The 12,288-nt window shown below is 38.4% G+C and overlaps 3 protein-coding genes across 6 annotated transcripts in view; 1 reads left to right on the top strand and 2 right to left on the bottom strand.

Annotated features, from left to right (window-relative positions):
- Pi4kiiialpha (Phosphatidylinositol 4-kinase III alpha) overlaps nucleotides 1-12,288 on the bottom strand; it is a 50,900-nt gene that overhangs the window by 27,024 nt on the left and 11,588 nt on the right. Inside the window, exons 3-12 of the mRNA XM_064040700.1 lie at nucleotides 7,107-7,831; nucleotides 6,601-6,714; nucleotides 5,878-6,055; nucleotides 4,636-4,736; nucleotides 3,969-4,119; nucleotides 3,040-3,235; nucleotides 2,398-2,508; nucleotides 1,918-2,091; nucleotides 650-860; nucleotides 79-190 (exon numbers count right to left, since the gene is read on the bottom strand). Coding sequence (XP_063896770.1) covers nucleotides 79-190; nucleotides 650-860; nucleotides 1,918-2,091; nucleotides 2,398-2,508; nucleotides 3,040-3,235; nucleotides 3,969-4,119; nucleotides 4,636-4,736; nucleotides 5,878-6,055; nucleotides 6,601-6,714; nucleotides 7,107-7,831 — 2,073 coding nt within the window. The remainder of the gene's footprint in view (nucleotides 1-78; nucleotides 191-649; nucleotides 861-1,917; nucleotides 2,092-2,397; nucleotides 2,509-3,039; nucleotides 3,236-3,968; nucleotides 4,120-4,635; nucleotides 4,737-5,877; nucleotides 6,056-6,600; nucleotides 6,715-7,106; nucleotides 7,832-12,288) is intronic.
- On the bottom strand, nucleotides 1,058-1,904 carry LOC135118455 (phosphatidylinositol 4-kinase alpha-like). Its single transcript, XM_064040579.1, has 2 exons — nucleotides 1,584-1,904; nucleotides 1,058-1,208 (listed from the first exon to the last, which is right to left on the bottom strand). The coding sequence occupies exons 1-2, from the start codon at nucleotides 1,700-1,702 to the stop codon at nucleotides 1,058-1,060; spliced, it is 270 nt and encodes an 89-aa protein (XP_063896649.1). The 5' UTR covers nucleotides 1,703-1,904.
- LOC110381983 (uncharacterized) lies at nucleotides 8,799-11,412 on the top strand. Of its 4 annotated transcripts, none has more exons than XM_064040698.1 (6): nucleotides 8,813-8,921; nucleotides 9,072-9,099; nucleotides 9,793-9,813; nucleotides 10,192-10,215; nucleotides 10,672-10,743; nucleotides 11,249-11,412. In XM_064040698.1, exons 1-6 carry the CDS (start codon nucleotides 8,871-8,873, stop codon nucleotides 11,344-11,346), a joined length of 294 nt encoding a protein of 97 aa, XP_063896768.1. In that variant the 5' UTR covers nucleotides 8,813-8,870; the 3' UTR covers nucleotides 11,347-11,412. The 4 variants fall into 4 exon arrangements, with proteins under 4 accessions (XP_063896769.1, XP_063896768.1, XP_049699336.2 ...); XM_049843379.2 differs by having other exon boundaries at nucleotides 8,816-8,921; nucleotides 11,243-11,412; XM_064040699.1 differs by lacking the exon at nucleotides 10,192-10,215 and having other exon boundaries at nucleotides 8,799-8,921.

Here is a 12,288-nt window from a genome sequence, read left to right as displayed (position 1 = left end):
TGAACTAGTTTGAATGAATAATAAAAAAATAAATAAATAAAATATTAAAAGGTGTTATTAGAATATAATAATAATTACCTGATTCGGCTGCAGTAAATCCCATGACTACACAGTATAGCCAGAAATCTTTGAATAATTTGTGCAGTCGAGGCTTCGGGTTCCTAATTGGTGGTAACCGTTTTACTAGGACCTGTAAAAGAATAAGTGCCCCTTAGAACTATAGTGACAACAGTTTTAAAGGTTAGTGGATATGGTATAGTTTTTGCAAAATTCTCCGCAACTAAATTCCGAGTACAAGTATGCGCAATTGCGCATATATCTAAGTCTGTTACACTAGCTGTTTTCCCCGGTTTCACACTTATCTCGAGTAAAACTCCAGTACTCAGACAAAATATAGCCAATGTTACTCGAAAAAGTCTAGTTTCCCAACAGTAATAAAATTATTCAAATCGATTTAGTAGTTTCGGAGCCTTTACGGTGCAAACAAATAAATTAATGACAGCCAGTGACATGTTTTCACGTCGCTTTGGAAACCATGACTTTAAAGTCTGAAATCGCCAATTCGTCTTGAGCAGGCGCGATACATATACGAGCAGCTTGTGCACTACACATTAAAATGATGAAGGCTTATAGAATAAAATATACTCACAGCTATAACAGGTATAAGTACACCCAAGTTCCCAGCACTCCCAGATGCCTTCAGCACTGGGGCCGGCGATCTATCCGTCGCCCTCTCCCCTCCCAGTCCCAGTTGTACGAACAGCTCGAGCAGTCGAGTGAGCAGCTCGAGTCGAGCCGTAGTGCCGCGAACGTTCGCCGCTATGTTCGCGAGCGCGTTTAGTACGGCACCTGACACGTGCCTAAGGAAAAAGGAAATTATGGTCAAAAAGAAGCGGTGACTTCTGAGAAAATTTTGGACTGAGAAATATATATTTTGAGTGGAGAAATAATGTTTTTGTAGTCGATTAAAAAGTCGATAATTTTCTAAATTCTGCTCCAAGCAACATGGTGTTTTTTATCGTCTCTCAAATCTAGCTAAATTACAGTCGAAGTATAACTAGTAACATTTATGTTTAATCCCCTCTCCGCCCAGTCCCAGTTGTACGAACAGCTCGAGCAGTCGAGTGAGCAGCTCGAGTCGAGCCGTAGTGCCGCGAACGTTCGCCGCTATGTTCGCGAGCGCGTTTAGTACGGCGCCTGACACGTGTCTAAGAAAATACGAAAAAAAAAATTTTTTTTTAATGAAAACCCTATTAAAATTGGAGTTCACAGAGATTAACAATAAGAGAAAAAATAGAGAAGATGACCAAATGCTTGGTATTCAATTTCAAGCTGATCATATCTTCGATGTTCAGGAACCGATCTGAAGAAATCTGTTTTTTTTTTGATAGAACATACTTCCCAAATTGTCCTTTCGTCATCAGGTTCAGGATCTGATGATGGAAACCTTGAGAAAGCGGGGGCAACATTCGGAAATTAAATGCATACATAGTGTTAAAAACTTAATACGGACCCTCGGGGCTGGCCAGTGCCATGCAGCCCAGCTGGTCTACTATCAGGGTGTCGAGTGATGATGTACTCACCGGTACTGCTTCTTATCATCAGTGTGATGGTAGGCGGCGCTGGCAGCCTCCACGGTGATGACGGTGAACATCCGCATGATCTCGTCGTGTGCCGGACCCTCGGGGCTGGCCAGTGCCATGCAGCCCAGCTGGTCTACTATCAGGGTGTCCAGTGATGATGTACTCACCGGTACTGCTTCTTATCATCAGTGTGATGGTAGGCGGCGCTGGCAGCCTCCACGGTGATGACGGTGAACATCCGCATGATCTCGTCGTGTGCCGGACCCTCGGGGCTGGCCAGTGCCATGCAGCCCAGCTGGTCTACTATCAGGGTGTCCAGTGATGATGTACTCACCGGTACTGCTTCTTATCATCAGTGTGATGGTAGGCGGCGCTGGCAGCCTCCACGGTGATGACGGTGAACATCCGCATGATCTCGTCGTGTGCCGGACCCTCGGGGCTGGCCAGTGCCATGCAGCCCAGCTGGTCTACTATCAGGGTGTCTAGTGATGACGGGGCACGGCAGAGTCTGCGGAAAAGTATGTTTATAAAATAGTAGCTGTTCCACGCAGTTCCACTTTCATCCCAGAGCAAAAATATTGGAAACTTTAAGAGTACTAAATAAAAGAGACAAGCTGGATATCACCCAATAACTTTTAAACGGTTGAGCCGATTTTGATGAAGCAGTATTATCTAAGAATGAACCCGCTTTCAAGTAAAAAAACACAACCAAATCTGTTTATCTGTTCAAGAACTATGGTGCCACAGACAAACAAACTTATAACACCTCTCTTATTGCGTCGGGTGTCAATTATATGATTAATATGAATCTTACCGTTGCTGGAAGAACTGCAGAATGGTGTCAGTGGTCTTCGGCGTGTCTTTCAACGCGACGGCGACGTGGCCCAACATGATCACAATGTTCGTACTTATCAGAGAAGATTCACTGAAATAAATACAATTACATTTAAATTCAGTATTCAGATATGAAAAGGTGGAAATGTGTTTTTAAGACGCTTATATTAGCTTCACTCGTACCTATGTACGTAAGAAAAACTTGGAATCTTAATTTGACCCACTTCCCGATCTTCGATTAGGCTGAAATTTTGCACACGCACTGAGTTCTGACGACAATGCATGCGTAGCTAAGAAACGTCATTACAAATCCAATATGGCTGCCTCCCCAAGATGGCGGACTGATATGGGTATTCAATGAAAGTGTTTGCAAAATGGCATACGAAAAAAATAATCACGTGACTTAAATCCAATAGGCCGCCGTTCTAAAGTGAAATGCGGCCTTATGACTCACCTGTCACTAGTCTCGGCAGTGAAGAGGCGATTGCTGACGGAGCCCACTAGCGCGGGCACGCAGTACGGGTCCACCGTCAGGGCCGCTTCTAGCGCCACGCACAAGTTCTCTATGGCACTGCTACCACTAACAGCTGGAAGCGGCTAGGCAGATGCTATAAATGCTCACCTATCACTAGTCTCGGCAGTGAAGAGGCGATTGCTGACGGAGCCCACTAGCGCGGGCACGCAGTACGGGTCCACCGTCAGGGCCGCTTCTAGCGCCACGCACAAGTTCTCTATGGCGGCGTCTCGAAGCTTCTCGAAGGGCGTCGATTTCACTGGAACACCGGTCTCGGTTAGGCCTTGTAGCTCTTTGCCTTGTACTGAAAATGGTTGATTGTAAATGTTATTTTGGTACGGCTGTTTCCTGCGGTTTTACGCGTGTTTTTTGGGGAAAATTGGATGACACTTATTCTTATGGTACAAAAGTTTAAAGCTTTTTTTTACATAAATGTGAAACCTGTTTTATTATTAACCGTCATACTTAATTTCTGGCACAAATAGCAATGTAAGATTTACTGATACTGTTTTTACGATTCATCATTGATAAAGCTGAAAATAAAACAATACTGATAAGTGTTTCTTTTCTAGTTGTCAAAGTTAAACAATAAATAATTGTACTATGGAGTATACGACCATTACATCTCGTGAGGTCTTATTACGGAGTCCCATAACTTATGATTATGTACTTTTACTTTCGTTAGCGTTTTCACCTGCGGACCCTTCACCCTTTGCGACTACTTCTCGCACGCGGGTCAAAAGTAATTTTCTAATCGAACTTACAAACACACAAACTCTTTAGCTTTATAACATTAGGGTATAGATTATAATAAATACTAGCTGGTGCCCGCGACTTCGTCTGCGCAGGTTTAGTATTTCGAACAATATGTTTACAAATTGTAGCCTATGTGTTATTCTGATGTATAAGCTATATTATTGTAAAGTTTCATTAAAATCCATTCAGTAGTTTTTGCGTGAAAGAGTAACAAACATCCATACATCCATACATACAAACTTTCGCGTTTATAATATTAGTAGGATAAAATTCTGACTCACGAGTGACTTTCATGTGTTCCTTGCCGGTCTTCTCGAGCTCCAACTTGTGCAACTTGAAGAGTATCGGCGATGGTGTCACTAGGAAGTCACGAAGACAGTAGATCGATGTGTTCGCTATCGTCGGGAACTTTGTCGCTAGCTTGCCGAGTCCCTGTAAGAAAAATATATAAATAAGAGACGGATATTTAAAATTGGAGGTGTAGACTTTGTCAAAAAAGTGAATTTCTGGAAATATCCTCGGCGGACTTTCAAATGTCGACGCTTATATGTACTATTTTCCCACCGACACGACAGTCTAACTATCCGGCCGAGATACATCTGTCTTAAAAACAATAATAATAGGTACAATCCGGATTCTGGTTCATATCTGTTGACGGATATAGGTAGGTGTCTCCAACAACTCGCTACTGCGACTCGAATCGAGCTTCAGCTGTTCATCTTTAAACACGTCTGGTCAGTCTGGGTACCCCGTGTTATCTCAAAATATCTCATCAACCACCTAAACTTTTCCCTACTTTATTCTATTGTTTCGGCTAGTATTCTAAACCAAACATGATGAGTACCATTCTCTTACATGGAGCGACTACCTACCTGAACTCTTCTACCGATTTACCAAGCAACATAAAACCCTTTAAGCTTGTGTACTGTGTAGTGTATAGGTACTTACTTCAAGACAGACCATCAGCAACGGCATATGTGCCAATATAAGTTTATGGTTATGATTGGAGTTTATCTTCTCAGTCAAACGTCCACATAACGAATCCGCACCTGCAAAAGCACGAAAACATTAAAATAAACTACTATATTTTTCTTTATTAAATTTGGTATATAGTACATTTTGAAAATATTTAATGAAATAAAATTAAAGTTATTTTTGGATCGGAAGAAAATGTGGTATATTTTAATTTGAGCATAACGGGCGTAATTGATCAATGATCATATTGAAACAAATGCAGATGTATGGTAGGTATATGAACAGGTACTATCAATAAATATGTATATGTAATTTTAATAATCATGATACATATAAAATGATAAATTAGTATGGAAAATAGAAAAAATATATAAATAAATATGATAAGTAATCTATAAAATATAAATAAATAGATATAGTCTTCGCGTTAAAACAAATATTAACAGAAACCCTCCCTGCTGAATAACTATGAAATTGGTTAATCATAAAAAAACTAAAAGTTGAACTGTCCAATATTCATATTCGGGAAAATAGCGAACCTATCCAAAACACTATTCTCTATAATTAATCTAATACATGTATGGTTCTTATCACATAAACAATTCTATTAAAACCAATTCCCAAACTATTTTCAACCTTACATCATTAAAAATAAAACAGACTTTTGAACAAACCCCACGTCGAAAACAAAAGAATGATCAATTACTGAGACGAATATACCTACAGTATTTCTTAAAAGTCCCAATGCAAATTGAACTGTATTACAATAAGCATAAGGTAAGTTTTCATTAGTACGCTTTAGGTTAGTTAGCACAGGGGTATCACTCAACACACGCCGGTACCTATTAATATGGTTAGAGCGTTTATAAGAGCCGGTACGTGATAATCCCCGTCCACTGCAACACCATAATACAATACATATAAATTATAACACATTTTTGTGACAAATTTCCCAAAAAAAAATGCAAAAAAATCGTAAAAAATCCAATTAAAAAATATTTTTTTGGGAAACTTGTCACACATATAAAAAAAAGAATAAAATAAATAGATAAGCAAATAAAATAGATTCAAAATAGATAAATAAATTAAATAGAGGAAAAAGACAAAAGGACAACAAAATTACGACATCAAAGAACATCCCAACATTTTTTATCAACACCCTTTTACCGCTCGAATTTCAACCTTACTCCTATTAGAATTAAGGTTCAAAATCACCTGTCTCATCGCCAATAGCCCAGACGAGAAGGTCAACGCAGGCTGAATTCGCCATGACATTGACCTTGAACTTATTGACCGTGGCATAGTTACTCTCCCGGTCTTCCCTCTCTGAAGCGTCGTGGTGACGGCTCTGCAGTTCCGTTTGTCCACTTAGGAAGAGGCATTTGACGAATTCCTGTTAATGGAAAATGGACCTTGTGGTTAAAATAATAGAGCACATTATTGACATAAATGCTCGTGATTGGAATCCTTGGGGGTCGATATCTGTTTTTGATGCAAATATACAGCGTTGATTAGCTACTAAATGGTCTTGTTTTATGGTAGGTATTAGCATTATGTGGTATATGGTAGGCATTAGTAGGTTTTAGCATTTCATATTCGAGGTATTCGATCATGATTGAGAACACTTTTGAAAATGATTGGCAATTTGTCGCATCATTTTTTATCGTCTCACTGCTGGGCACAGGCCTCCTCTCACACAGGGAAGGATTGATCGTCAATGTTTCTCTTTGGGTGTAAATCATCATGTTAAGACATCCTAGGACTAGTAAAGGCTGTTGAAATTTTATTAAAATAGTCAGTAGATTGTATACATGTGACAGTTATAAAATAATAATTAATAATTGCGTCGTAAGAATAATTATTAAATAAATGAATAGTCGCTGCCCAACCGTCGTTTTATTAAAAGCTTTCTTCTTTTTGCAGTCACTGGTCACTTACCTGAACATCCTTAGTGAAAGGTCCAGGCAAATCTTTCTGGTGCTGCAGCAGCTCTCGCAGAAGTGTCACCATCACAAGGTTCAAGGTTTCCGAAAAAGACTTGTATGGAAACACCTGTGCAAAGATCATTCACCAGTTATTTTTAGTGCATTATAGCTGTGTATTGTTCAGGCACATAAAGAAGACAAAGATTGGCACAAAAGGGATTCGCAATGGGAGTAAATATAGCTGTAAAGGTATTAAGGTATTTAAAATGTGGTGTTTGCCTGTAATAGGTTATGCATTTAGCTTGTAATTTTTTTGCATGTATCAATTTTTCCTGTACTTTAATGTATAACTGTTGGCATCCCAAATAAATAAATATTAAAAAAAAACGTTTTACTGCGAAATTATAAGGCTCTTTTTAGCATTTGGTGAGTTGGCCTTTTCATAAAAATTCATAAAACAATTTGACTTTCAACAAAAGAATTCATTTTGATTGATTTGAAAGATTCATTAGAACTAACCTGAATCTGTCCCGATGCGTAAATATCTTCTGCTTCTTCATCCAAAAACGCCAGCAAATCTTTGGTAAGCAGTTTCTTAGCTAATGAAAGGATCGATTGCAGATACGTCACGTAAAACTGCACATTGATCCTTTTCTCTGGAGACTCCGAGAACCTCATGTACGGGAACTGGTTGAAACTAGACCCAAACTTGTGGAAAAAATATGTTGTAGGGTCGTAAGGAACTGAGTTGTAACTATGGAGAGAACCCCTTTTAAGGGTCCCTCCTGTACTATCAACCGTATCGTTGCCATGATCCATAAGGTTCTCATTATTAGGGTTTAAATTACCAGATAAGGATCGAGGAATTATAGGTCTAAATTGATTGAATTTCCTCTTTTTATCCAAGGTGGAGTATTCAAAGTTTGGTTCAGGTTCTTTAGTCTTCACAGGGCTTGGGGGTTGAGGGAATAATCGACAGAGGAGAGGCGGTTCAACTGTAGCATACCGGCCCATAGAACGAGCTAAGCCTATCAATATAGGAATAGTGCTTTTGCACAATTGTATTTTGGAGATGGTGCTACTATAATCTTTGCTTTCATGACAAGTCATAATGATCTTTGTGAGGTTAGACATAAGCTCTATTTGGGCTGTGATGATTTCCTCTCGCAGTGACGGCTGCTTTGTGGAGATGTCTGAGAGAAGGGTGTTGAGACAGAAGCTGAATTTCTCCGACATTGGGATACCTGGAACAATACAATAGAAGATTCTTTGTCATTGTTGTTTTATAACACATAGGAAGTGGTGAAGGGCGGGCGTTTTGGGGGCTGTCTTTTGTAAATTTGACCTTCAAAAAGTGCTGATTTTCAGCCTACTTTGAATAAATGACTTTTTATCTTTTATCTTTAAGGTTGTATATTTGTTTCCTGTTTACTTCCCACTAATAATATTCAAAAAATATTCTTGTTAAGAGTCATTGTTTGGAGGAAGGATTTGTTACAGCCCTGAAGTCAAGATTTGTAAACATGAATGTGACTAATGACATGGAAATATCTGGCCTCGGTAAAGTTTGGGCGCATAAAGGATATAATACACCTGAAACAATACTTAAGCACGTAAAAATAACTTCCAATCTGCATAAATATGAAATCATTGTTTCCGATATGTGTAAATAATGGATAATATTTTCCATGACGTTATCGATGCAAGGTATTCGACCAACATCAACTGCCTACCTTCCCAACTATGTTGGTTAGGCTAGCAGTTTAACCAAAGCTGAGTACCAATACTTTATAATATAAAGTCACTCCGTATAAAGTTTATATGGAGCGACTGCCTATCTGACCTCCTTAATCCACTAAGGTCAAAGTATTTTTTTGTCAAATGGTTGGTTCAAATGTTCTTGGCCATCGCAATTAAAAACACAAGGTTTTAATTAATGACCAAAAAATATATAAACGATTTTCTTCTACATATACGTAGGCTATTTTTAAATACTTCACAAAAACACTGGCCGTTACTCGAATAGTTATATATCAGTGTAATTAAAAACCTAAAACCAAATTCCAAATTAACCACAATAATTATTGTCATGATGAGCCAAATCACAGTGACCAAAATTAGTACCACAAGGTGTAAAATATTTTAAATACATAAAGAACTTGTCTGTATGTGTTAGTATGTATGTACAGATGTTAACAAAAACATAAATTATTTTTAAGCAGATATAAATACTGGATTGAAAAGCCTGTCATTCAGTGTCACGAAAAAATTGAAACATCAAAAATGTTCAAGAAATTATTCTTAGCTTTTCTCGTAGTTTTAATGTTCGGTTCTGTAAGTATAATTTTGCTATTACTGAAGAAGAGATGAAATGTGTTGTTTATTTAGCTTTGTGCTATAAATTTAAATAATTGATATTTTATTTCATTTCTATATTTTCTAAATAAGTTGTAACATTTTAATAATTTAACGTTTTTTTTTCAGAGCCTGCAGCAAGCGGGTCTAGGGGGTCGTAAGTGTTTTTGTACTTAATACATAACGTAGAAGACTTGCTTATATAAGTACATATTGCTTATATGAAGTCTTTTGAAATAGCTTTTAAGTAGAAATAAGGTGAAGGATACTCCTTGTGGCCCGTACCTACTGGCCACATACAATAATAATCTGACACATGTAGTGGCTTGTTCAAGTAGAAATAATCGTTTATTATAAAGGATTATTTTAAAATAATCCTCATTAGGGAACACAAAAATTTAGCTAATAATCAAATGTTTATTCGAAAGTGATTTTGATTGTTTCCTAACTGTTAATCGAGATAAAATATGGGTGAGAAGCATTCGGAACTTTCGAGACGTTTATGACGGTAATCTTTTTACAAATGAGCGGTGATTGAGAACCAGTTAAGTTATTTATTTTTCCTATTAGTTGAATGGTTTTTTGTTATTATTATATTTAGCTGGCTTTGGATATGGGGCAGGAGGTAATTGTACTAGCCTGTATCTTTTTTTTTTCTTCATTCATAATTCTACACGGTGTCACAAATTCTGACAAAAAATACGATGAAAAAAAAATTACGAGTAGGTACTTAAATCTCGCGACAAGCTTTTAAAACATATAAATTGTGTTTATAGTAAAAGTTTTTTTTTCTTTTTAGCGCATTTAAATAAAAGCTTGTTTTTAAGTTATTTTTTTTATTTTTTTTCAGTTGGCGGATATGGGGCAGGAGGTAATAATACTTAACTAAAATGTTTCCTCTTTATTATATAGTAACTAGCCGTTTTCCCGCGGTTTGACCCGCGTCCCGTGGGAACTACTGTCCGCACCGGGATAAAATATAGCCTATCTTACTCGCTTTTCCATGGTGAAAGAATATTTAAAATCCAGTCCAGTAGTTTTTGAGTTTATCCATTACAACCAAAAAAACAAACACTGTTAATCGAGATAAAATATGGGTGAGAAACATTCGGAACTTTCGAGACGTTTATGACGGTAAACTTTTGACAAATGAGCGCGAATAATATACCTTGGTATGGAGTTAATTGACAACCAGTTAATTTGTATTTTTTTTTTATTATTTTAATGTTTTTTTTTTAATTATTTTCAGCTGGCTCTGGATATGGGGCAGGAGGTAATAATACTAAACTTAAATGTTTTCTCTTTGTTATATTAGGATAGAAGTACCTATAATGGCCTCCACGGCCGATTTCGGCGGCTATTCTCATTTAAGGAGATCAGCCAGCTGCGCAGAACATATAGTGCACGAGCATTTGCGCAGACACAGGTGCACTCCCTATTCCTTCACTCTCATAACCCGATGGGACGGCAATCCGACACCACCGGAAAGAGATGAGGCTCAGGACAGACATTTCTGTGCTCTCCGATGAACGGGTGAATCAATCACCAACTTCCAAAATACGGGCTGCTGCAAAAGCGATTTCGGCCCGACCCAGGAATCGAATCCGAGACCTCGAGCACAGCAGCCGCGCTCGCGACCACTAGACCAACGAGACAGTTGAAGAAGTACCCATACAGCGAAGACGACTCGAAGACCAGACGACTTAAATTTATGTTTTTGTTTCTATAGCCAGCATGGGTTTTGGTTTCGGTGGCAACGCCGGGGCTGGGGGCGGAGCTGACGGCGGAGCCGGTAGTGGCGGTAATTACAGTTTTATATATTCTACATTGATTACTCACATAATCAACATTATATAAAATCAAATCAAAGCGTTTAAAACAAACTCGGCTGTCCCGATCTGACCTCTTCAACCCAGTTACCCCTTGGTCAGACTGGTGTCAGGACTGGTAACTGGGTTAAGCAGGTCAGACAGGCAGGTCGCTTCTTGTAAAGCACTAGTACTCAGCCGCATCCAGTAAGACTGAAAGCCGACCCCAACATAGTTGGATAAAGGCTCGGGAGATGATGATGTCCTCCTAGCCGATTATCGGCTAGGCGGCTGTTCTCCTGTAAGGAGATTAGTCAACTGCGCAGGACATATTATAGTGCACAAGCATTTGCGCAGACACAGGTGCACTCACTATTCCCTCATTCTCATAGCCCGATGGGACCGTAATCCGACACGAAGATTTGGGAGATGATGAAGATAATGACGCTGATCGACCTGTTCTGCTAGGAGTAAAAACTCTTCACATTTCAGGGCAAGGCGGAGCTGGTGCCGGAGCTAATGGTGGTTTCGGGTTTGGCATGAGCGGAGGCGCAGGGGCGGGAGGCAATGGCGGCGGCGGCTGGGGCAAGAAGTAAAAAACCCTAGAAGAATAGGTGTTATATGTGTTAGGAATGTGTAATAAAAAATTGAGGATTACAAAATTGTTTTAATTTTACCTATTGGAATCTTCCTTGTATCTTGATGATACTATCATTGTAACGTCCGTTGCAAAATGTGTCCATAACAGGAAAGTTACTTATTATGTATGTAATTACCCCCCAAAATAACATTTTCCTCCCAGCACTTGCGAAAGTCGTAAGACTCGAGCAGTATATGCTTCAATAGCAACAGCATGTTATTATGTGGGACCTTTTCCGAGGGGCACTTCACCTTTTCTAATTCACCATAACATGTGTGTGTTTATTGTACAACTAATGGAAAATATTTCCATGACGTTAATAATAGACACCTTACAACATTTGGGTAAACTTGTAACAAATATTTTTTCTTACCAAGAAATGATTACAAAAGTTAACAAGCATGGGGCTTGTTTATGCTCTAAACGAGCTCTTGGTCATTGCAATTAAAATCACATAATAGAAAAACTCGCACACATAATAATATGTTTTAGTGGTGCTAACAATGCATTAAATACATTGCGTGACAACTTGTGGCACAAACATCATTTATATTTAACTAAGTAGCAGAACAAAGATGTACAAAATAATTAGGTAATATGATGGATATTGTTTTGTAAGCATAAAATAATTCACCGAACTACACTGGACAGGAAACATGGCAGCTTCTTCAGTTTGTGGCTGGCTGACTTATGCCAAAATCCTCGCTGCCTTTTACCATGATTAAAAACTAATCACGTGCTTTTACCCTAATAGATACTTTATGGTACTTACACCTATCTATCTATTATAGGATGTAAGTATAATAACTCTGTTAAAAGCTTAATAAAGAAAAAGGAGAATTTTCATTCGTTAAAAAAATGAATAAACTAAAAGCAATCCTGCAAATGAATCCTTGTT

Source organism: Helicoverpa armigera, chromosome 22 (genome assembly GCF_030705265.1).
Source record: "Helicoverpa armigera isolate CAAS_96S chromosome 22, ASM3070526v1, whole genome shotgun sequence".
Lineage (NCBI taxonomy): Eukaryota > Metazoa > Arthropoda > Insecta > Lepidoptera > Noctuidae > Helicoverpa > Helicoverpa armigera.
This window is presented reverse-complemented; position numbering and strand designations above follow the sequence as displayed.